Raw genomic sequence first — 23557 nt, forward strand, 5'->3', positions numbered from 1 at the left:
ACTTCAGATATGGCTAAGTTCTTTAAACTCTTCGCTTGGCGCCGTTGTTATAGTATGCCATGCTTGGTAAAATGGCGCCTCCTCAACGACTGTTCAGCGAACCTTGCTGCGTATGGGCCTCAGCAGCAGGAGCATGGTTCATGCGCCGGTGCCTGTTTCATGCACCCATGCTGACAGCTGTTCAATCTGGAATTGGCACGGTAATACCGCAACTGGAAATCCACTGTGTGGCGAGAAGTGGCTTTTTCATATGAATCACATTTTGTGCTCCATTGGATAGATGTCCCTTGGTGTGGATGGTGTGAAACGCTCTAAGGCAAATACCCTGCAACAATCACCGAAAGGGACCAGACCGGAAGAGAGATGGGGAATGTTTTCGTGACATCCCCAGTGTGACCTGTCAGTATCGGAAGCACAGTCGATTCCACAAGTTGCATCTATCCTTGGGGAGCATGTCCATCCCTGGATGCAGTTTGTTTTACCACGCAGCAAGGCAGTGTAATGTGTCACTCAGCTCGTGATGTACGTGCGTGGATCGAAGAGCATCGGGATGAGTTCTCCGTACTATTCTGGCCACCAAATTCCCCGAATTTAAACCGAATCGGGAATCTCTAAGACCAACTCCACCGGTCTGTTTGTGCCATAGATAGTTATCCGAGATACTTAGTGCAGCTGTTCGCAGCACAGAAGTCGACATGACACTCCAATTCCGTCAGTGTCTTTCAGGACCTCATTGACTATCTTCCTTCACGTCTCGGAGCTGTCCGTAGTGCGAAAGGTTGTCGTTCAGGTGGTAAGATTAATGTTAGTGGACAGCGTATAATCAAATCTTATGTTGGCTCTTCACTTGTCTGCACAGAAATGATAGCAAAAGTTAGTATTTGCGAATATTTCCACATTATAGATGTATCCTTGTTTGTCTCTCAAGAAACTTATTAGACCACGGTACAACAGCCTGACTGCGAAAGTTTCTGTTACACAGAGACACGTTATTTAGTCAAGATAGCGCATGGTACACCGAAGATATCACGCCACATACACAACAACGGATATAATTATGTTATTTTTCGAACGCTACCAAACTGACACTAGCCCACTGCTGTGGCCGAGTGGTTCTAGGCGCTTCAGTCCGGAACCGCGCTGTAGCAAAGGTCGCAGGTTCGAATCCTGCCTCGGGCATGGATGTGTGTAATGTTCTGAGGTTAGTTAGGTTTAAGTAGTTCTAAGTCTAAACCTCAGATGTTACGTCCCATACTGCTTAGAGCCATTTGAACCGTTTTTGAAACTGGTACTCCAGTACTTCCACACTTTATGAAAAGTTGTTTTCAGAATAAAAAAAAATGGCAGTCCCACAGATGAACAATGGTGTGTCTAAGCGTAAAGGAATTTTTCAGGTGGGGATCGCAACACAGCATTCTGAGAGGAGGTTTACGTGTAGATCATAGACATCCTTCACGCTCTGAGAAAGATTGAATCGTTCGCTTTTCGGACATTAATCATCATACCAACAGGTCCCTGTAGTGAAATAACTGCAAAACGAGGAGCGACGAAATTGACTCTGGACAGCAGTTTGGCAAGTTGTGTATGCACAGCTCCTTCCGGACGGACTGCACCACGAGAGGGTCGCAGAACTGTCCGACTGTCTCAGATGAATAGACGGATGACAACAGCTAAAATCCGGGCAGAGACTACAGACAGGTTTTCACCACGAACCATTGAGAACAGGCTAATCGAAGCTGGGTTGAGATCTCCGATTGATTATCAGGCGTCGCTTTCCACTGGCACCACACAACGGAGACCACAGTGTGGAATCCCAATCTATTGGGACATGGAGCCACATTATGCGGCGTTTAGCTATGAGCCACGCTAATGCCTATGGCAGGTCATATCGACGACAATGTGTCTACAGTCGACTTGGTGAAAGGTCACTGGAAGCAGCGTTCCTTGAGACCCACGTCCCTCCGGTTCCAAATCATTGTGTGCGCCGGTATTAGATATGGCAACAGGACCGATTTGGTAATTGTTGAGGTGGGACTGAATGATCGCCAATAGCGGTAACGTCGCTTAACAGTGTTTCCATACCCTTCGTAACCAGGATATTCTCCAGCATGATAATGCAAGACCCGACGCCGCAGTTCACACCACATGCACCTTGAAGAATTGCAGAAAATTTCTTCGAAAACGTGGCTCAAGTGATAAGCAGTAGACTACCCAACAATCTCTGTCCAGTTATAATAAAAATTTGAACCGTCAAGAGGTCGGCAATGAAGTAAAAATACGGCAGAATGCAGGGAACATGCTTCTGAGGAATTCCTTGAGTGATGTACGGATCCTTGACTGACCTATTCGGTCCCGTCATATCTCAAACGTACAGCATGTGTGAAATGCATTGGGAGGTCGTATGCTTTCGTACCAGCCGCCAGACAGCAGTCGCCATGGACACGGCAAGCGTTTCAGAGATGGCAATAAATTTCTCACGATGACGTCCAGAGACTATTCGCTCCCTTGCCACAGCAAATGCTGTACAACTGTGTATTCGTGTCCGTGGGGTAACGCCTCATTTTGGTGTTGATGATGGACATCGGATGCAAATGAAATAAATGCTCTGTTATTTAATATCTGTTATGAACTTTGAATTCTAATATGTCGGCTGAGCTGAACGCAATAGTTTTTAACCAATGTAAACAAGTAGTAATAAATTAATCGTTGCGAGACATGGACATTAAATGAATTCAGTGTTAGAAAACTAATAGTAACACAAAGAGGAACTGAAAGATCAGCATTGGATTACACAGAAAAAGACAGTAAGAAAGCAGCTGACATCAGACAGACAACAAAGATCACTGACATAATGGAAACAGTGAATACCTAGAAATGGAAGTAGGGTGGTCATGTCACTCGAAGAGAAAGATGGAAGGTAATAAAAAAAACACATAACACGTACTAGATTCAGCCCAATTTAACAAAAGAGACGAAGGGGAAGACCACCGAATAGATAGGACTGAGACCTAAGAAGGACAACTAGGTTTAAATAGCAACAAGAAGCTCAAGATCGGCAGAAATGAAATAACCTTCAGGGCTACTACACTACTGGCCATTAAAATTGCTACACCAGGAAGATGAAGTGCTACAGACGGGAAATTTAATTTACAGGAAGAAGATGCTGTGATATGCAAATGATTAGCTTTTCAGAGCATTCACACAACGTGGGCGCCGGTGGCGACACCTACAACGTGCTGACATGCGGAAAGTTTCCAACCCATTTCTCATACACAAACAGCAGCTGAACGGCATTACCTGGTGAAATGTTGTTGTGATGCCTCGTGTAACGAGGAGAAATGCGTACCATCACGTTTCCGACTTTGATATAGGTCAGATTGTAGCCTATCGCGATTGTGGTTTATCGTATCGCGACATTGCTGCTCGCGTTGATCGAGATCCAATGTCTGTTAGCAGAATATGGAATCGGTGTGTTCAGGAGAGTAATACGGAACGCTGTACTGGATGCCAATGGCCTCGTACCACTAGCAGTCGCGATGACAGGCATCTTATTCCCTCGGCTGTAACGGATCGTGCAGACACGTCTCGGTCCCTGAGTCGACATATGGGGACGTTTGCAAGATAACAACCATCTGCACGAACAGTTAGACGCAGTTTGCAGCAGCATAGACTATCAGCTCGGAGACCATGGCTGCGGTTACCCTTGACGCTGCATCACAGACCGGAGCGCCTGCGATGGTGTACTCAACGACGAATCTGGGTGCACGAATGGCGAAACGTCATTTTTTCGGATGAATCCAGGTTCTGTTTACAGCATCATGATGGTCGCATCCGTGTTTGGCGACGTCGCGGTGAACGCACATTGGAAGCGTTCAACACCATACTGCCTTATCACCCGGCGTGATGGTTATGGGATGCCATTGGTTACACGTTTCGGTCACCTTTCGTTCGCATTGACGGCACGTTGAACAGTGGACGTTACGTATCACATGTGTTACGACCAGTGGCTCTACCCTTCATTCGATCCATGCGAAACCCCAAATTTCAGCATGCTAATGCACGACCGAATGACGCAGGTCCTGTACGGGCCTCTCTGGACACAGAAAATGTTCGACTGCTGCCCTGGCCAGCACATCCTCCAGATCTCTCACCAATTGAAAACATCTGGTCAATAGTGGCCGAGCCACTGGCTTGTAACAATACACCAGTCACTACTCTTGATGAACTGTGGTATCGTGTTGAAGCTGCATGGGCAGCTGAACCTGTACACGCCATCCAAGCTCTGTTTGACTTAATGCCCAGGCTTATCAAGGCCATTATTATGGCCAGAGGTGGTTGTTCTGGGTACTAATTTCTCAGTATCTATGCACCAAAAATGAGTGAAAATGGAATGACATGTCAGTTCTAGTATAATATATTTTTCCAGTGAATATCCGTTTATCATCTGCATTTTTTCTTGGTGTAGCAGATTTGATGGCCAGTAGTGTATATTGCACGCCAGCTCATAGAGGCCACGTCACCAAGTGACCGATCTGGCTAATGATGACGATTATATGATGAACGTATTCATATTTTGATAAATATCGGAGTGCTACTTCATAGTGTAGCACTTTTTGTTTCCGTCTTCTTTTCCCTAGGGCTTATCCCATCTGATATGGGGTCAGCGTTTTCGAGCTCTGGCACACTTAATTTCATTATCTGACTTTGTAGCCGGATGCAGATGCTGACGGTATAGTCGTCAGGGTAATATAATGTAGAAAAAGTATGTGCCATTTGTCAGGGAATCGTGTAAGCTATTTTTTAACTTTTTGACTTAATTATTCTAGATGCCGGCGTTTGGTGCACCTAGCAGCATTTACCTAAGCGTGCGTGGGAAACTGCATAAAGACCTCACTTAAGCCGACTACTGTACAAGCCCACGTTCATAAACGTGCGATGCGTATTCGATCCCTCTGGACATTTTCCTGATTCACTACGTAGCAAGTTAGCCAGCCGCGCATTACGCTTTGTGAGCAGGTCACTTTCTATTTCCGTCAATGTGCAATAAAACGGCTCACTGTAATAGTTCTCAACTGCGATCCTGTTGGTCTTGATATTATAACTTAAGCGAGACAATATACGATAGTGATTAACAGAAATGTGCGCTGTGATATCTTTCTCATTCGGATATTGTCACTATGATCTTATTAGCAAATGTTGCAATAAGCTTCACTTTTATGAGGGCCATTCGGAAAGTGAGATCCGATCGGTCACGAAATGGAAACCACAGCCAAAATCAGAAATATTTTATTTCCAGCATTTAGCTACAACTTCCAATCACTTCTCTACATAGCCGCTCCGAATTAGACAATCGTCGTATCAACTATCCAATACCCTCGACCTAGAAGGCAGCTGCCCGTGCTTCCCGCCACTCTCTACTCTGGTCTGCAGTTCGTTGTCTGTGTTAAAATGTTGTCTTCGTAGTCAGCGGTACATTTGAGCACAGATAAACACTAAGGGAATCACGTTCGGACTGTATGGTGGGTGATCAAACGCTTGCCACGGAAAGCGATGCATGAATATCCACATTGCCCCTGCGGTGAGCAGCCGAAAATTGTCGTGAAGAAAAAAAAGGCATGAAATGTGCATTATGTGGGGTTTGCATGAAATCAGGCAAAACTTGGGGTGAGACACTACAGTTGTAGACATGTTAGCGTGCTCGCTGCCTGCTCAGAACTGAATAGACCGACGTGATGGAATCGACAGGCATAGAAAAGATCCCGCCCAAAACATCGGTGCAAAGCTTCGTCTCCATTTCGCGATCTATCGGATCTTACTTTCCAATATCCGCGTGCTGACTCCTTAACACAATGAGGTTTATGAAACTCCGTAAGTCATTACCTTCCAAAGTATTTGGTGAAATAGTCCGCTTTACATAACAAGGCACACGTGCTTCAGCATGGCAACTGTTTATCTCCATCTCATTGCATTACTATAACCTTTTACTTGTTCTGATGAAAATGTATTCTTAGATTTTGTTGCAGAAATTGCCGGCCGGAGTCGCTGAGCGGTTCTAGGCGCTTCAGTCTGGAACCGCGCGACCGTTAAGGTCGCAGGTTCGAATCCTGCCTCGGGCATGGATGTGTGTGATGTCCTTAGGTTAGTTACGTTTAAGTAGTTCTAAGTTCTAGGGGACTGATGACCTCAGCTGTTAAATCCCCCAGTGCTCGGAGCCATTTGCACCATTTTTTTTTTTGCATAAATTATTTGAAGGGAGTAGCTACAGGGTGTTTCAAAAATGACCGGTATATTTCAAACGGCAATAAAAACTAAACGAGCAGCGATAGAAATACACCGTTTGTTGCAATATGCTTGGGACAACAGTACATTTTCAGGCGGACGAACTTTCGAAATTACAGTAGTTACAATTTTCAACAACAGATGGCGCTGCAAGTGATGTGAAAGATATAGAAGACAACGCAGTCTGTGGGTGCGCCATTCTGTACGTCGTCTTTCTGCTGTAAGCGTGTGCTGTTCACAACGTGCAAGTGTGCTGTGGACGACATGGTTTATTCCTTAGAACAGAGGATTTTTCTGGTGTTGGAATTCCACCGCCTAGAAAACAGTTTTGTTGCAACAAGACGAAGTAACCAAAGGACCGAAAAGCGATACAATAAAGGATCTGTTTGAAAAATTTCAACGGACTGGGAACGTGACGGATATGTGGAAAATATCTTACTATAGAGTTTCCCAGACCGCAGCGCCATCTGTTGTTGACAATTGTAACTACTGTAATTTCGAAAGTTTGTCTGCCTGAAAATGTACTGTTGTCCCAAGCATATTGCAACAAACGGTGTATTTCTATCGCTGCTCGTTTAGTTTGTATTGCCGTTTCAAATATACTGGTCATTTTTGAAACACCCTGTATATCTGCCTGAAAAGCGGTGCTGACTTAGTACCTTGCGTACCAGATTCTCTTGCAGTTACGAGTGCCCTCTTTTTCTTTCCTCCTCTTTACCAAAAGAAAATTTGAGACAAAATAATTTCTCACAGAATTGGGGCATGTCTCTCGTGTAGCGTAAATTGTTACGTGCGAACATATTTCGTGTGTTTATTGAGATGTTTTAGCAGCCCGGTCCTCCTGTCTTGTGCAGCACTCGCGCCACCACCGGGACTCGACGCCGGCCACGCCCGCGACGCTGACGGCGACGCCGCCGCCGCCCCCCGTGCCGGCCACCGCCGCCCCGGCGCCGGACGACGCCGGCTACGCCATCGCCGTGTTCGACGACCTTGTCACGGAGGACAGTGAGTACACACATACTTGTGTCCCCGCTTCTCCTGTTGCTGACACGCTCGCGCAGATCGCTTCCTTCGCAGTGATGTGATATCCTCTCATCTGACACAGTGAAGTAACAAAAGTCGTAGAATGACGGCCAATATCGTGTCGAACCTCATTTTACCGGTCATAGTGCAGAAACTCGACATAGCGTGGGCTCAAAAGGTCGTTAAAGTCCACTGCAGAAATACTGAGCCATTGTGCCTCTATGTTGTTGTTGTTGTTGTCTTCAGTCCTGAGACTGGTTTGATGCAGCTCTCCATGCTACTCTATCCTGTGCAAGCTTCTTCATCTCCCAGTACCTACTGCAACCTACATCCTTCTGAATCTGCTTAGTGTATTCATCTCTCGGTCTCCCTCTACGATTTTTACCCTCCACGCTGCCCTCTAACGCTAAATTTGTGATCCCTTGATGCCTCAAAACATGTCCTACCAACCGATCCCTTCTTCTAGGCAAGTTGTGCCACAAACTTCTCTTTTCCCCAATCCTATTCAATACCTCCTCATTAGTTACGTGATCTATCCACCTTATCTTCAGTATTCTTCTGTAGCACCACATTTCGAAAGCTTCTATTCTCTTCTCGTCCAAACTAGTTATTGTCCATCTTTCACTTCCATACATGGCTACACCCCAAACAAATACTTTCAGAAACGACTTCCTGATAGATATTCGATGTTAACAAATTTCTCTTCTTCAGAAACGCTTTCCTTGCCATTGCCAGTCTACATTTTATATCCTCTCTACTTCGACCATCATCAGTTATTTTACTTCCTAAATAGCAAAACTCCTTTACTACTTGAAGTGTCTCATTTCCTAATCTAATTCCCTCAGCATCACCCGATTTAATTTGACTACATTCCATTATCCTCGTTTTGCTTTTGTTGATGTTCATCTTATATCCTCCTTTCAAGACACTCTCCATTCCGTTCAACTGCTCTTCCAAGTCCTTTGCCGTCTCTGACAGAATTACAATTTCATCGGCGAACCTCAAAGTTTTTACTTCGTCTCCATGAATTTTAATACCTACTCCAAATTTTTCTTTTGTTTCCTTTACTGCTTGCTCAATATACAGATTGAATAACATCAGGGAGAGACTACAACCCTGTCTCACTCCCTTCCCAACCACTGCTTCCCTTTCATGCCCCTCGACTTTTATGACTGCCGTCTGGTTTCTGTACAAATTGTGCCTCTATAGAATCCCTAATTGCCAGTGTTGCCGGTGCAGGATATTATGCACGAACTGACCTCTCAATTATGTCCCATAAATATTAGATGGAGTTGATGGTCGGTGGCTCTGAGAGGCCAAATCATTCGCTCGAACTGTCCAGGTGCTCTTCAAGCCAATTATTAACCATTTTGGCCCCATGACATGGCGCAGTGTCATCCAGAAAGATTGCATTGTTGTCTGGGAACATGAAGTCCATGAATGGCATCAAATAGTCTCAAGAATTGGGCGAACGTAACGACTTGCAGTGAGTGATCGGTTCAGCTGGACCAGAGCACCCAATCCTTTCCATGTAAACACAACCCGCATCATTATGACTTGGGTCCATTGACTTCGTGGGGTCTGCGCCATAGACGACTCCTACCATCAGCTGCTCTAACCGAAATTAGGACTCATCTGGGTAGACCACTGTCTTCCAGTCGTCTAGGATCCAACCGATATGGTCATGAACCGAGGAGAGGCGCTGCGTTTGACATCGTGCTGCTAGCAAAGACCCTCGCTCCGGTCATTTCCAATTATAGCCCATTCGCTGCACTGTCTTAACCGATACGTTCGTCGTACATCCTATATTGATTTCTGCGGTTATTTCACTCATTGTTTCTTGCCTGTTAGCACCGACAACTCTACGCAAACGCCGCTGCACTCGGTCATTCGCGGTGTTGAAATTTGGTAATCTTGGCACACTCTTGACACTGTGGATTGCGGCATATTGAATTCCCTAATGCCTTCCGAACTGGAATGTCCCATGCTCTAGCTCCAACTATCATCTTGTGTTCAAAGTCTTTTAATTCTCATTCTGCTGTCGTAATCACGTTGGAAACGGTTTAGCATGAATTATCAGAATCCAAATGACAGCACCGCCATTGCACTGTCCTTTTATACCTTGTGTATGCGATACTACCGTCATCTATATATCTGTACATCGGTATCTCAATAGTTCTTTTTCACCACATTGAAACGCGGGATCAATAAGCTGAGAGCGTTCCTGCAGTGTATATGTCATCCAGCAAGACTCTGATGCGGATATATAAGCAGCGACATGTAGACAATGGTTTAGTATAACCTTCGAACGGGAACTTTTTCATCGCCCCTTATGCTTAGTGTCATCTTCGGGTAACTAAATACACTGCATCTGTAAATAGTGGATCCAATGGAACAAAAGTTACTACAGATTTTTCTAATACCACAAAGTATGCATAGAATTGTTCTGAAAACTATTTAAGAACTTTCTCATTAGAAATAATAATAATAGCGCAAGTGTGAAACAAGGAGATCGACTCCTTAATGTCCTCTTCAACGTCGTCCTAGACAAGGTTATCGAAGAATTGGAGAATGAACTCAAGAAAGGTGGGGTTTGGCAGCCAATCCTACTAGGCTGTCCCATAAACAACCTCTGCATACGATAGTATCCTTGCGTTTTCGGACGACATGGCGATATTTAGACTGAATGAAGAGACTTTCGTCAAATTACACGAGATACTTAATGTGCAGAAAAATTAAGGTTGTAAATTAATTCGAGAAAACTTAATTCTTATGTTCTAAGACAGAAAATAAAACATGGTAACATAAACAGGGCTTCGTACTTTAATTAGATCGAATAATTAATCGAACAGACAGGTCTTGAAAAAATCTCACAGCAGAAGCACCTCCAAAAAGTAAATAAATAAATAAATAAATAAAAGCATCAGGGTTAGCCCCAAACCTCTCAACAAAAATTCGGCACTACAATACAGTCATAACATTACGTAAGACAAAGAGAAACGATTTGCAAATTAACCTCAGCGGAGCTCTGTCTTAATTAAAGACGAAATAACGATAGAACACGAATAGTGTTCGATCGTTTCGTCATCGAACAATCCGTTTCCAGCTTCTCATCATTGGCCATTGTAAGTTATAAAATACAACGACAATTATGTTAATGACAAAGGAAACGCGAAAGGTAACAGAACCTGAAATAATTAAACCTAAGTATAACAAATAGGTTGCCAGAGAACAGGAATATAATACATTTACGTTGGATCTTTCTGAGATCACGCAGGAAAAAGAGTGCAACCATATTTCTTACACAGCTGAACTGATGAATATTGGTTTCTTGTAAACAATACAATTAAGTGATTTCACACAATTCTATAGGTTTGGCTTGATAAATATGCACTTCGATTAGGAAGATAAAAAAGCGACAGAATAGTTTAAATAATACTTTAAAAATGTAATGATTCATATTTGATGTAGAAGCTTCGAAATAGGAGTTACACAAGCTGATGACAGACACTGCTGTACGCTGTATAGTTCTTACCACATCTTCATCGACACTCCGCACTCTAGCTTATGGCGCGTAAGGGAGGTTCAAATGGCTCTGAGTACTATGGGACTTAACATCAATGGTCATCAGTCCCCTATAACTTAGAACTACGTAAACCTAACTAACCTAAGGACATCACACAACACCCAGCCATCACGAGGCAGAGAAAATCCCTGACCCCGCCGGGAATCGAACACGGGAACCCGGGCGTGGGAAGCGAGAACGCTACCGCACGACCACGAGCTGCGGAACGTAAGGGAGGGTTCGCCGTACTACCACTAGTCATTTATTTTCCAGTTGCACTCGAAAATACAACGGGGGAAAAAGAACTGTCTACATGCTTCTGCATGAGCATTAATTTCTCTTATCTTATCTGCATGGTCCCTAAGCGCAATGTTTGTTGAAGGCAACAGACTCGTTCTGCAGTCAGCTTCAAATGCCAGCTTTATATATTTCCTCAGTAGTGTTCCTAGAAAAGAAGGTCGCTTTCCCTCCAGGGATTCCCATTTGAATTCCTGAAGCATCTCCGTAACACTTTGCATCTCCGTAACACTTAAGTGTTGTTCAAACCTATCAGTAACAAATCCAGCATCCTGCCTTTGAATTGCATCAGTGTCTTCCTTTAATTCGACCTGGTACGGACCCCAAACACTCCATGAGTACTCAAGAACAGGTCACAGTACGTCCTACATGCGATCTCCATTACAGATGAACCACACTTTCCTAGAATTCTCCCAATAAACCGAAGCCAACCAGTCTCCTTTCCTGTCAAAATCCTGTCATGCCCGTTCCATTTCATATCGCTTTGCAACGCTTACAGCTAGCTTCCATTTATCACGCTAACTATACATTTTTGTCTAAGTCATTCCGTATCCTCCCATACTCACTCAACTTCGCCGCCTTACCGTAAACCACAGTATCATCGACAAACAACAGCAGACTGTTGCCTAACCTGTCGTATATAGGGAATAATATTGATCCTCTCACACTTACCTGGGACGCTCCTGACAACATCCTAGTCTCACCGCCAAACAGTGAATGTGGAGGCCAATCCATACCTGCAACAGTACATATGGGATAATACAACCCATTCCTCTGCCGGAAGTATTCATCGAAATGGCGAAACTCTTGTTCGGTGCCTCGCCGAAATTCAAACCCTTGCTGTGTGGTGACAATCGAACTAGAACTGCAATATAATGTTCACTTATTATTGATTATTGCATGAAAAAAAGGTCGATCATCCACGTTGAAAACCGGAGATGGTTTGGGAGAATACTGTGGTTTCGTTTCAAGCAAATGGGGTTTTCGGAACACCCGAATAGCCAATTTTGTTTTCTCGCGAATCCATTCAGAGGAAAATGTGCTTCTTTTGTGAACCAGATGCTGCCAACATCAAATCTTTCATTATGAATCCTGTGGGAAATCTGTTTCGTAAAGTAAGACCACTGTAGCATAGTACGTACTGGTATGACTTTGGATTTAGAATGGAGACACGTGTAGACTGTTTGTTAATATTGTATGCGTGCTGGAACGCTTCAGACTAGTCTCCGCTGTAGATCTTCGTGCTTGTTCTCGCAAATGTTGGTGAGTAAGTCCAGAAACTGTAGCGACACTTTTAGGAATAGCTGCAGTTCACCTTGGATAAATATTCTCCACTAGACCATCAGGCACGCAGCCTGTCATTCCGAATTTTCCCTAACGTTGTGAGTGGTTTTCGTATTGGGTCCTCCTGGAACATTAACTATTTTGTGAAACTGTGCATTATTTGGTAAAATTTTTTTCTAACGTGGGATACTCCAGTACGAGAAAGACACGTTTTTCAGTGGAGTAAATAATTTCAGACTTTTCCTTCTGTACGCTAACTTTCTTTTCGCTTTTCAATGGTGGAACTGATGGCTCTAGGCGTCGGAGAAATGTTTATAGCACTACGTACCGCGATTACAGGGCTGTCTGTTAGCAGCTTTTGCATCTATCACTTCGAAACTTCTTATGAAATTCTTGCACGTTTCACAATAAACATATCGTTTGTTGCATTCTTCTGTCGAACTTTCTTTCACTGTTATTTAATTTCATGCCGTGGAACCCTTTGTTGATCACTTTTTGACTCAGTACGCACCCTTATCTCTGTTCTCTTTTTTTCATGATCCCAACCTGAGACATACAACGGTTCCAGTCTTCCTCAAATACGAGTTCTCTTGTTTTATCAGATTCTCTACGTATATCCAAACAAGTTTCTTGGGTACAACGTCGCCATTCTTCAAGGGATTCATGTGCAACACACACGAGAAATTTTTGTGTGATCTGTACTGCCTGATAACATTCATACCTGCTGGTTTCTGTATTCTTCCGATATCTACAGTCTTATCTAGGTATGTGATAAGGGCTCGAACCATTTGAGAAATAATACATAGTATGTCGCACTAACGTCTAGTATGAGAATATTTTTGCGTGTGCGTAGCACTTTTCCCAGAGTCCTTACTACAAATGTGTTTTGTATTCGACAACAAACATTGTCGAGACAACAGTATAGACAGATTACATACTAGGATAGAAGAAGTTTGCTGTAACCAACCGGCCCTGATCTTTTGAAAAGGACCATCACGGTTTTTGTCTTATACTATTTAACCCTTCACTGCGCTGCTGTGCACATCAACAAAATACAGTTTGAACTGGATTTTCTCTCCTGTCAGGCAGAGCTTAATACTGCCGATTCGTTTGCTTATTTGAGTTGCCGGATATATAAACGGATGTTGGGAAATGTGGCCACATGCAGGCAGCTCTACAGGAATGCAAAGTTGCAAAATATATTTATTTTAAAAAAATATTTATAAGTGAAATAATTTTTAAAACATGTTTCCTATATTCCGTGACTAACCCTACACATTAAAATAATTATTAAGGGTCATTTTATAAAGAGTATTGAATGAAAAGTTAAGGCAATCTGGTAAACTCTAAATATTGATGATTAGACGGGGAATTTAGAGCTTTTTCTACCACAACGCCACCTCACGCGGTCCCTACCATTCGTATTCCTATCCCGTGTTCCTGTTTCCACGTTCTCATCCCACCTCATGTTGCTTGCTTGACTTATTCCTAAATATTTAAACTATGTGAAGTTTACCACTGGAAGAAATCAAGAACATATACCTATGTGTGATGAGGCAGTATGTAATGTCTCTACTTCTTTCTATGTCATGTGGAGGTAGACATGGAACGGAGAATTAATAGCTCCACAGAGCGTGGTCCGTCATAGAAGAGGTAAGTTCATGAAACCCAGTTTCAGCGTTCCTTGGGGAACATTTGGAAGAGTTGTTATGGACGTACAGAAGTGATGAAACGCCTAAAGGTTAAATGCTTTAGAAGCCTTATGAGCTGACACGTGCACATAACAGTGTATGTTGCCACTGGTGAACAGCAGTTTCGACCTTATACTTCTGTGTCATTTATTTATACTTTCCATTATAATTTAGTAAGTACCGAAGTTGTCTTTGCCTCGAGGATTGCGGCGAGGAGAATCCACCGCTTAGTAGAGGATGGGGACGCCTGCTGTAGTACGCTTGGCCACTGTCTGTAGACTTGTAGCCGCTGACCAGTGTCCACGGAGAAACCGCGTGGAAGTGGTGCCTTCTCGTCGAGTAGCGCTGTATCGTGAATCAATGTAACCCCGCTCTGGTATCCGTAAAGTGAGCGCTCCGTGGAAATTCAGGCTGTAACAGGTGCTGCAGAAATCACTTTGCCAGCCGTGCCCACTGCCGAGCCCAGGTTCCATTGGACCACCAGGTTTCAGCCTAGTTGGTTCCGAGTTCCATCAAGTTTTCACCATGTTCCCAGATGTTCTGATTTGGTACGCTTCAGTGTTTAATATTCAAGCCGGTGTGATTTCGCTCACCACATTTGTGGACACACCGTCATGGTACCTTGCACGTTCCCCCTTTCAGGAATCACATACTGCTTGCTAACGCTCGTTATGCTAGGAACGAGGGATTAGTTAGTCGCTGAATGTTTCATTGGTAACCGCCTCGCAGTCTGTCAAGACGCTGACACCGCGTTCCTGGAAGGAGCTCACATGTTAGGGATTTCCACCCCTGGCCCAACACCTAGAACGGCTGCGCAAGCGAATTACATATGTTTCTTTTGTAACCACATATTCTCTTGTCTGGAAGTTTCCTCTGACCACATTTGACGAGACGCTGTCAAGGACAACCCTTTGGAGTTGTCTTCATCCTGTCTCTCGCTGTACTTCCTTAGGCCATTGGAACTGTATAGTTTGCGATATTTTTCATGGTGAACACCGCATGGTTTGCCAGGAAACTTCGTTGTAACTGCAGGTGGCTTCGAGTGCCACGCTATTGCGTGACTTGACAGCTCAAAAGTGTAGGCGCTGCAGTCTGGAGCCGAGCGACCGCTACGGTCTCAGGTTCAAATCCTGCCTCGGGCATGGATGTGTGTGATGTCCTTAGGTTACTTAGGTTTAATTAGTTATAAGTTCTAGGCGACTGACGGCCTCTGAAGTTAAGACGCATAGTGCTCAGAGCCATTTGAACCAATTTTTTTTTTTTCAAAAGTGTATCCCAGTGTTTACCCCTTTCCATCCATTAATTTGAAATGTTTCCAGGCTTTCACTTCACATCAGTTGCTGATTATCGTTACAAGATTCTTCTTACTACACTCGACACGTCATCGCCTAAGATGTTTCCACGAACTCCATTACTCATGTTACTCTGATTGTGTAATCGCCGTGCAGTCAAGAGCTGCATTTTTCATATAGGATATACAGATACCAATAAATCACACAAAGAGTGCACCGCTCGACATCTCATATCACTGCCCCATTTTACACAGAGGCCGTGGACCAAAGCTCTCTAGTTAAGATATCCAGCAATACCCACCTATTGTGAGGGTTGTCCACCCTCTGCGACTTTGGAATTAGTATGGTTACATGCTGTGCTCCGCGTGACTCGGTTTATCAAGTCTGTTCCTGTGAAAGGTGTCACCATTCAGAGGGCAGCCTAGGTCAAGGACAATGAATATACAACGTCTCTCAAACCTTTTGACTCAAACTGAAACAGGTTACAGAGGGGCCACAACTGGTTACATTGAACTGGGAACCAATGATCGGGAATACATGTTCATTGTGTTATGGGCATAAACAGAGTACATCGCATAAGAACGACATGGCTCATAGTAATGGTTCAAAGCGACTGTCGCCAGTCTCAGTGCATGTATTGCAACGGCGCATGCAGTTCCTCCACATTCTCGCAAAGATCCCAGTTTCTATTGTACACTGACAGTGAGTGACGGACAGCACGAATCCCTGACGAGCAAACAGACATACTGTACACAACTTAGCTCAAAGCACGTGTGTCATTTGACGACCGCCCACATCGCACCTGCACATTATCTTATGCCGCACCACACCTCTATCCTATATGCCAGTTGTCCGTTTCAAAAGGGAGCTTCTGGTGTGTCCATGGGGAAGTATGTTACTATGTATAGTGCACGACTCGTAGCCGAAGACAGAATTACTCGTCAGGAGAGTTGGCAGACATGCATTTAATATACGATGTGGCAAGATGTAGTGCCTGTAAATCAACACGAGTATACAGAGAACTCTTTCCCAGCTGGCATCATCCTAACTGGAATAAGTTTAGCACTTTAGCCGGACAGGGTGGCCGAGCGGTTCTAGGCACTACAGTCTGGAACCGCGCCATCGCTACGGTCGAAGGTTCGAGTCCTGCCTCAGGCATGGGTGTGTGTAATGTCCTTAGGTTAGTAAGGTTTAAGTAGTTCTACGTTCTAGGGGACTGATGACCTCAGAATTTAAGTCCCATAGTGCTCAGAGCCATTTGAACCATTTTTTTTAATACGTTTATCTCGCTGGACACCAATTTACAAGAGGCAGGGTCTTTCACGTCACAGAGAGCAGGCCAAGGTTCCAGGCAACGACATGTCCGAACATTCGACTTTCAGGAGATAGTGTTGAAGCTTGTGACCGACCACGCAGTGATAAGAACCTGTAACTTGTCGTGAAGCGCACGCTTCGAAGGGGAGAGTACTGCTGGAACAGGTATTACATCCTTATCATAAAGAACGTGAGCAAGCACGGATTATGACTCCTGCGCTTACTTCTGTCAGTGAATTATGCACCGTAGTGCTGTAGTGCTGAACTTCATACATTTTGTATTGTTCACGGATGAGGGCTCATTCAGCCATAATCGTGTTTTCAACAGTCACAACAGCCAAGTCTGGAGTGAGGACAATCCCCACGCCAATTACGTCGGTGGCCACCAACAACTATTCTCTAACGTCATCTAATAGGACCTTCTTTGCTGCCTCCCCGTTTGACTGAACCACGTTACCTGTTGTTCCTACGAGATGTCCTGCCACAGTTCTTGGAGATTGAACCCCTTGTTACCCACGAAAGGATATGGTTTGAATACGACGGTGCACCAGCCAGCTTCGATGTTCCTGCGAGATGTGCTGCCACAGTTCTTGAAGACTGAACCCCTTGTTCCCCACAAAAGGATATGTTTTGAATACTATGATCCACCAGCAAGCTTTGATGTTAGTGTCCCCGAGCACCTGACCAGCACGTACTCTCCTCGTTGGACTGGAAGTCCTGTACTTTGGCCTTTGCATTCGTCTGATCTCACACCTCTGGACGTGAAGACCTTGGTGTATGAAACTCCACATAAACGGATGAAGACCTGCTTGCTAGGGCCCGGGCTGCCTGTCTCCTGGTACAACCGACACTAGGGATCTTCGAGGGAGTGAGGCAGAACTTAATGCGCGGTTTCCATGCGTTCATTAATGCCGTGATCGTCGCTTTGAACAATCACTATGAGCTACGTTTTTGTTATGCTGTGTGTGCTGCGTATGTCGATAATACAGTAAATATTCATTTCCGATCGTTGATTGTGAACCCATTATCACATGCTCCAGTCTGGCCCGTAAGGTTAGAGATACCCTGTATGTTTCTACCATACTATATTCCATTCTTTAACAAATATCTGGCTCAGATATCCGCTTTATTTTAAGTCTTATGACTTCTTCCGATTAGTGTTATGGAGCTCAAAGGTGAATGAAAGGTTAAGGCAGTTATCACATGGGCAGTTCGAAGAATACTCAGGTGAGTTGTGTTATTACTCTGTGACATCATCCAGCCTGGTGTTGTCAGTACAATTAATTCAGGCATTGGCCTGATGATTAGCAAATTTCAGAACATCCTGGTGAACTACGTAGATTTCGACTCAAATGAGGGCGCAACTGACATCCTGACAGCAGCTCATCGCCCAGTTTTTAAATATGTAAGGTTACATATATTACTAACTATAAGTCTGACATTGATTCATATATTCCTTAACGTTTAACTGTTATATGTATAATTAGATATATTAAAAGAATGTGTTAAATTTCGGTTACATGATATACCACAGATCTGAAGGTTTTAAATTCAACTAAATATTTAAGAATTAAAATTAAGCTTAAACTGGAACGATCACATAGGCAATGTTGTGGGGAAATCGGATCGAACACTACGATTTACTGACAGAACACATGGAATGTGCAACATGTCTACGAAACGGACTGCTTACATTACGCTTATCCTCCCTCTTCTGGAGTATTGCTGTGCGATCTGCATCAGATGGGACTGACGGGGTACACCGAAAGAGTTCAAAGAAGGGCAGATCATTTTGTATTATCACAAAATATGGGAGATAGTGCCGTGAACATGATACATGAATTGTGGTGACAATCATTGAAGGAAAGGCGTCATTCGTTGCGCAAATCTTGTCGTGAAATCTTGTCACCAACTTTTTCCTCCGACTGCTAAAATATTCTGTTGGAGCCCACAAATATAGGGAGAAATCATCATCATGACAAAGTAAGAGAAATCAGAGCTCGCACAGAAAGGTGTAAGTGCTCGTTTTTCCCGCACGCCTTTCGAGAGTGGATCTATGCAGATATATCTTGAAGGTTGTTCGAAGAACCCTCTGTCAGGCACTTAATTGTAAATTGCAGAGAAATCATGTAGAGATGAAGTTCACGTCAGCAACAAGCAGAGATTTCTCTTTTTGTTCTTGGTGAGGTACAGCTTAAGAGACAGGTTGGTGAGTCAAAGTTTCGTCCGCAAATCCAGATCAGGTGGAAGAGAATAACCTGCCAGTGATAGGATTTTGCGACTGAGCCAGACGGTTTTCGACTGTCACACGTAATTATTAATCGATGAGCTACATTCTGCTGCAGATAAAGGTCGAAGATTAGATGGAAAATTGGGTAACGAATGAAGAGGTATTGAGTCAAATGGAGGGTAAAAAAGCTCTAATGTACAACTTGTCTAAAAGAAGGAATAGTTTGATCCGATGCATTCTGAGACATCAAGAAGTATGTAATTTGGTAATTGATGGAAGCGTATCGGGTTGGCTTGAAAGCTGTAGAGGGAGACTACGGTTCAGCAGGTGGTAGGCTGCAGCAGTTACGTAGATGTGAAAATATTTGCACAATGTACACTATTACGGAAAAAAGCATCACGCCAGTCACTGGACAAATGATTGCAAAGACGATGACGATAACAACAACATATTAACAACAATACACAACGTTCGTTATCACATAAAACATCAACATGACGTTTCAGAGTAGTCTTCCGGGGTTCGCATCCGCTTTTACTCTGTAATTTTTAGTATTTGAACGTCATAACTTACGGTGAACGGTTGTTAAGTTGCATACTGCTATTATTTTTCTACAAATATGAACCTGCAGTATCCTCGTAACAGCAGCAGCAGTTCACAGTTCTTAACAACGCTCTCTAGACTTGTCCTGTGTTTTACCCGTTGTGCGAAGAGGTCTCCCCTGCTGTAGCAATATACAGGGGCGCACTTTGCAGTCCCTTGACGAGGTGCTGTTCCCCCGGGCGCTGCGTGGCATGTTACCAGAATGAATAACGCTCATCACAGCGTCATTTGCAACCTCCCGCAGGTATTTTTTTCATTACCTGCGCAGTCTTCTCTCCGATGACTATCTCTGCTTGATACCTTTGCTGCACATTTGTTTTACTCCAATTTCAGACAGTGGCTACGATTACCCTGTAACACGCACATATCTAATCAAGCTGAGAGGCATTTATTCTCGTGGCAGACTGGTTCTACCGCAAAGTTTATTGCAATTTATATTCGACAGCAGGTATAAATTTACCTGAGCTTCTGACTGGTTAATGAAGTAGGCGCTAGATGACAGCAAGAGAAGTTACATAAGAGGAGCGTGCAGTAAGTAATGCAATACTTCTTTTCTTACCCAGTTTGTGTTGAAAAAAATGCGGAATTTGTTGCGCGATGATATGGAATATTTCCGATTCAGCCCCTGTAGTTTCATGAAGTTCCGATAGGTGTTGGCGCTATACGAAGCCTTCCAAATGACGTCTGTAACGGAGGTACGTTCGAAGCAGGGAGCTGTAATTGAGTTTCTTTTGGCGGAGAACCAGAGCATCGCAGATTTTCATAGGCGCTTGCAGAATGTCTACGGTGACCTGGTACTGACAAGAGCACGGAGAGTCGTTGGGCGAAGCGTCCGTCATCATCACAGCGAGGTCACGTAAACCTGTCCTATGTCCCAAGTACCGGACGGCCGCACACAGCTGACTCCTGCAGTTTTGGAACGCGTGAACGCTCTCATTCGAGGTGATCAACGGATTACAATCAAACATCTCACTGTTCAATTGGACGTCCCTGTTGGTAGGGCCTGCACACATATCCAACATTTGGGGTACTGAAAGGTGTGTGCTCCCTATGTTCCTTACTGCCGAACAGAACACCAGAAATACCAACGAAGGACCATCTGTGGAGAATTGCCTGCGCGTTATGAGGCTGATGGTGACAATTTGCTGTCGAACATTGTCACAGGCGATGAAATATGGGTTCATCTCCTCTAATAGGAAATAAAACAGCAACCCACAGAGTGTCGCCAACGACCTCTCCTCCGAACAAAATGTTCAAGGCCTCACTCTAAGCCGATAACGTCTTCTGGGACTCTGAAGAGGTTACTCTGTTTGATGTCCCTCTTCAACGACCAACCCTGTAGTGTACCGTGCTACCCTCAGGTAACTGAAGGAACGACACCGGTTTGTTCGTCACCACAAGTATACAAACGATTTCCTCCTTGTCCATGATAATTCAAGGCCTCAGACAAGTCTGCGCACCAGAGAGGGATTCTCAAGACGTCATTGGAATCGTTTTTTCTCATTATAATCACAGTCGGCATCTCGTACCTTCCGACTTCTGGCCGTTTGTCCCAATGAAGGATACACTCCGTAGGAAGCTGTAAGTAGATGACGGAGAGGTTATTGCTGCAGCAAAACGTGGTGTCTGACGTCGCCCTGTGTAGTGGTACCATACTGGCCTACAAACCCTCACGGTAAGGTGGCATAAGGCCGTCGCACTGAACGGAGATAATGTTGAAAAGTAGGGTGTTGCAGCCAGAAGAGTGGGGAATATTATGGTAAACTGGAATCTTGAATAAAACTAACCTGCTTTCAAATAAAAAGTTTATGGCACTACTTATTGAATGAACCTCGTATTATAAACCTTCTTTACATACTCCCGTCAACAGCCTTGCCGCAGTGGTTACACCGGTTCCCGAGAGATGACCGAAGTTAAGTGCTGTCGGGCGTGGTCGATACTTGGATGGGTGACCATCCGGGCCGCCGTGCGCTGTTGACATTTTTCGGGGTGCACTCAGCCTCGTGATGCCAATTGAGGAGCTAGTCGACCGAATAGTAGCGGCTTCGGTCAAGAACACCATCTTAACGACCGGGAGAGCGGTGTGCTGACCTCATGCCCCTTCTAACCACATCCTCCTCGGAAGATGACACGGCGGTCGAATGGTCCTGATGCACCACTTGTGGCCTGTAGACGGAGTGTTTTTTTTTTACTTGTTCCCATATGGCAGACGAGAGAATCTATAAACTCGTTCATTATTAGAAAATTGTGGCATATTTGCATAATATCTTCAGAACAATACTGACATTTTTATAAATGAAAGCAGCCGGAATATCCTTCTCCTTGATCTAGGTATGGAGTTTCATGCACGCGGTAAACGATATGATTGAACCATATCTTTTACGGAGCACCATGTTGTTTCATTGCATATCTTCTGCTATTTTCTGTTTTGTTTGCGAATCTAATTACTGTCCTTTTTTATGGACGCACAAGCTGCTATCGACGTCTCTCTATCAGTTTCCCTGCAGTCTGTTCCCCGGTACTCTCGGTTTTCTCGATATTTTATGACTAGTACTACAAAACTAGCGTGAATCTTTATATCAATCCCGGACCCATGTAATGTTAAGAAATGAAGACAGGAAACAGGTAGCGGAAATTTTATATTCCGCATTGAAAAATGTTCGCGAGAGGGCAGCACCGTATAATGTCTGACCACCTTACAGATTAAGAAGTGCCAGATATCGATATTAGAACGCAGGTGTTGAAAAATATTAATACTTCCTTCAGTGAACAAGGCACCAGCCGCTGACAGTGTTACGGAGCTATTTTACACTGTATACGCTGTTGAGTTAGATCCTTTCCAACCTCATCTCTGGTAAGAATCTCATGGGCAGAAAGTAATCACTTGTAACTGGAAAGAAAACAAGACACTGCTGTTTCCAAAAAGCATAAGAGTTGACATGCGCAAAATCACAGACGACCGTGTATTGCAAGATCCATAAGTATACTCTGAGTTCAGATATTGTGGCATTCACGGATGGAAACAAGCTTATATCAAATAAAGAGCACGGGTTCAGGAAAACCCTCTCAAGTTAAACATCACGCTTTATGTAGACATGACAACCTGAACGAAATAGATTCGGATGTACAAGTAGATGTACAAGTAGAAAGATGTTAGACTTTGTACCAGAAATACATTAATGAGCCAGGTTATCATGATGATTGATGCGCGCTCGAAAACGACAGTTCGCAGAGCTACGAGCAAAAGGAATATGTTATTGACATCGTTTAACATTGCTGACACCCTCGGACCTTAAAATCACTCTCTAAGGACACTGTGAGCCTGCAACTCCACTGGGCGTGGTCGCAACATCTTCGAAGTACAGCGCGACCGCAATTCTCGCTCTCCTGTACTGGCTGGAACCAATTGGGACCTTTCGAAGCCATCCCAACAAAATCTGAACGTGACCTGAAACATCAAAGCGTACTTACACTTTTGCAGCCCTTCTGTTTTGTGCCCACCTGTGGCATGATGAGGCGGGGCCACGTCAGTGTGTGCGTGAATAAAGCGGCAAAGGCTCCCTATAAGACGCCCCCCCCCCCCCCCGAAGTCTGGAAACACTCTTGGTGCTACCCACACGCCTTCGTTGACCACGTTAGAAATTTATCTTCAGAAATTTCGACACCAAAAGAGCATCGCAGCTGCTCTAGCACCTTATTGTTAAGCAAAGCCCACGACACCTTTTGGATGAGATTTGTCTACCTCCAGGCACTAGAGCAGCAGCAGGCTGAATTGGTGTCGAAGTTTCTGATAGGTACATTTGTAACCTGCTCAACAAAGTTCATGTGCGACACCAGGGATTCCGAACTGGGAATCTTAGAGAGACCCATTGCCGTTTTATTCGAACACATGTTAAAGTTGCACTCCCACGTCATCCCGCCACGGGATGGAGTAAAACCGGATGGTTGGAACGACATAAGTATCATTTCATGATTCGGT

At 44.2% G+C, this 23557-nt stretch overlaps 1 protein-coding gene across 3 annotated transcripts in view; it reads left to right on the plus strand.

Moving 5' to 3' along the window:
- The window catches only part of LOC126270956 (follistatin-related protein 5-like), a 556933-nt gene that overhangs the window by 330828 nt on the left and 202548 nt on the right, over positions 1–23557 (plus strand). For all 3 annotated transcript variants that reach the window (XM_049974113.1, XM_049974114.1, XM_049974112.1), the window contains one exon: positions 7134–7284. In XM_049974113.1, coding sequence (XP_049830070.1) covers positions 7134–7284 — 151 coding nt within the window. The remainder of the gene's footprint in view (positions 1–7133; positions 7285–23557) is intronic.

The sequence above is a fragment of the Schistocerca gregaria genome, chromosome 1, assembly GCF_023897955.1.
Source record: "Schistocerca gregaria isolate iqSchGreg1 chromosome 1, iqSchGreg1.2, whole genome shotgun sequence".
Lineage (NCBI taxonomy): Eukaryota > Metazoa > Arthropoda > Insecta > Orthoptera > Acrididae > Schistocerca > Schistocerca gregaria.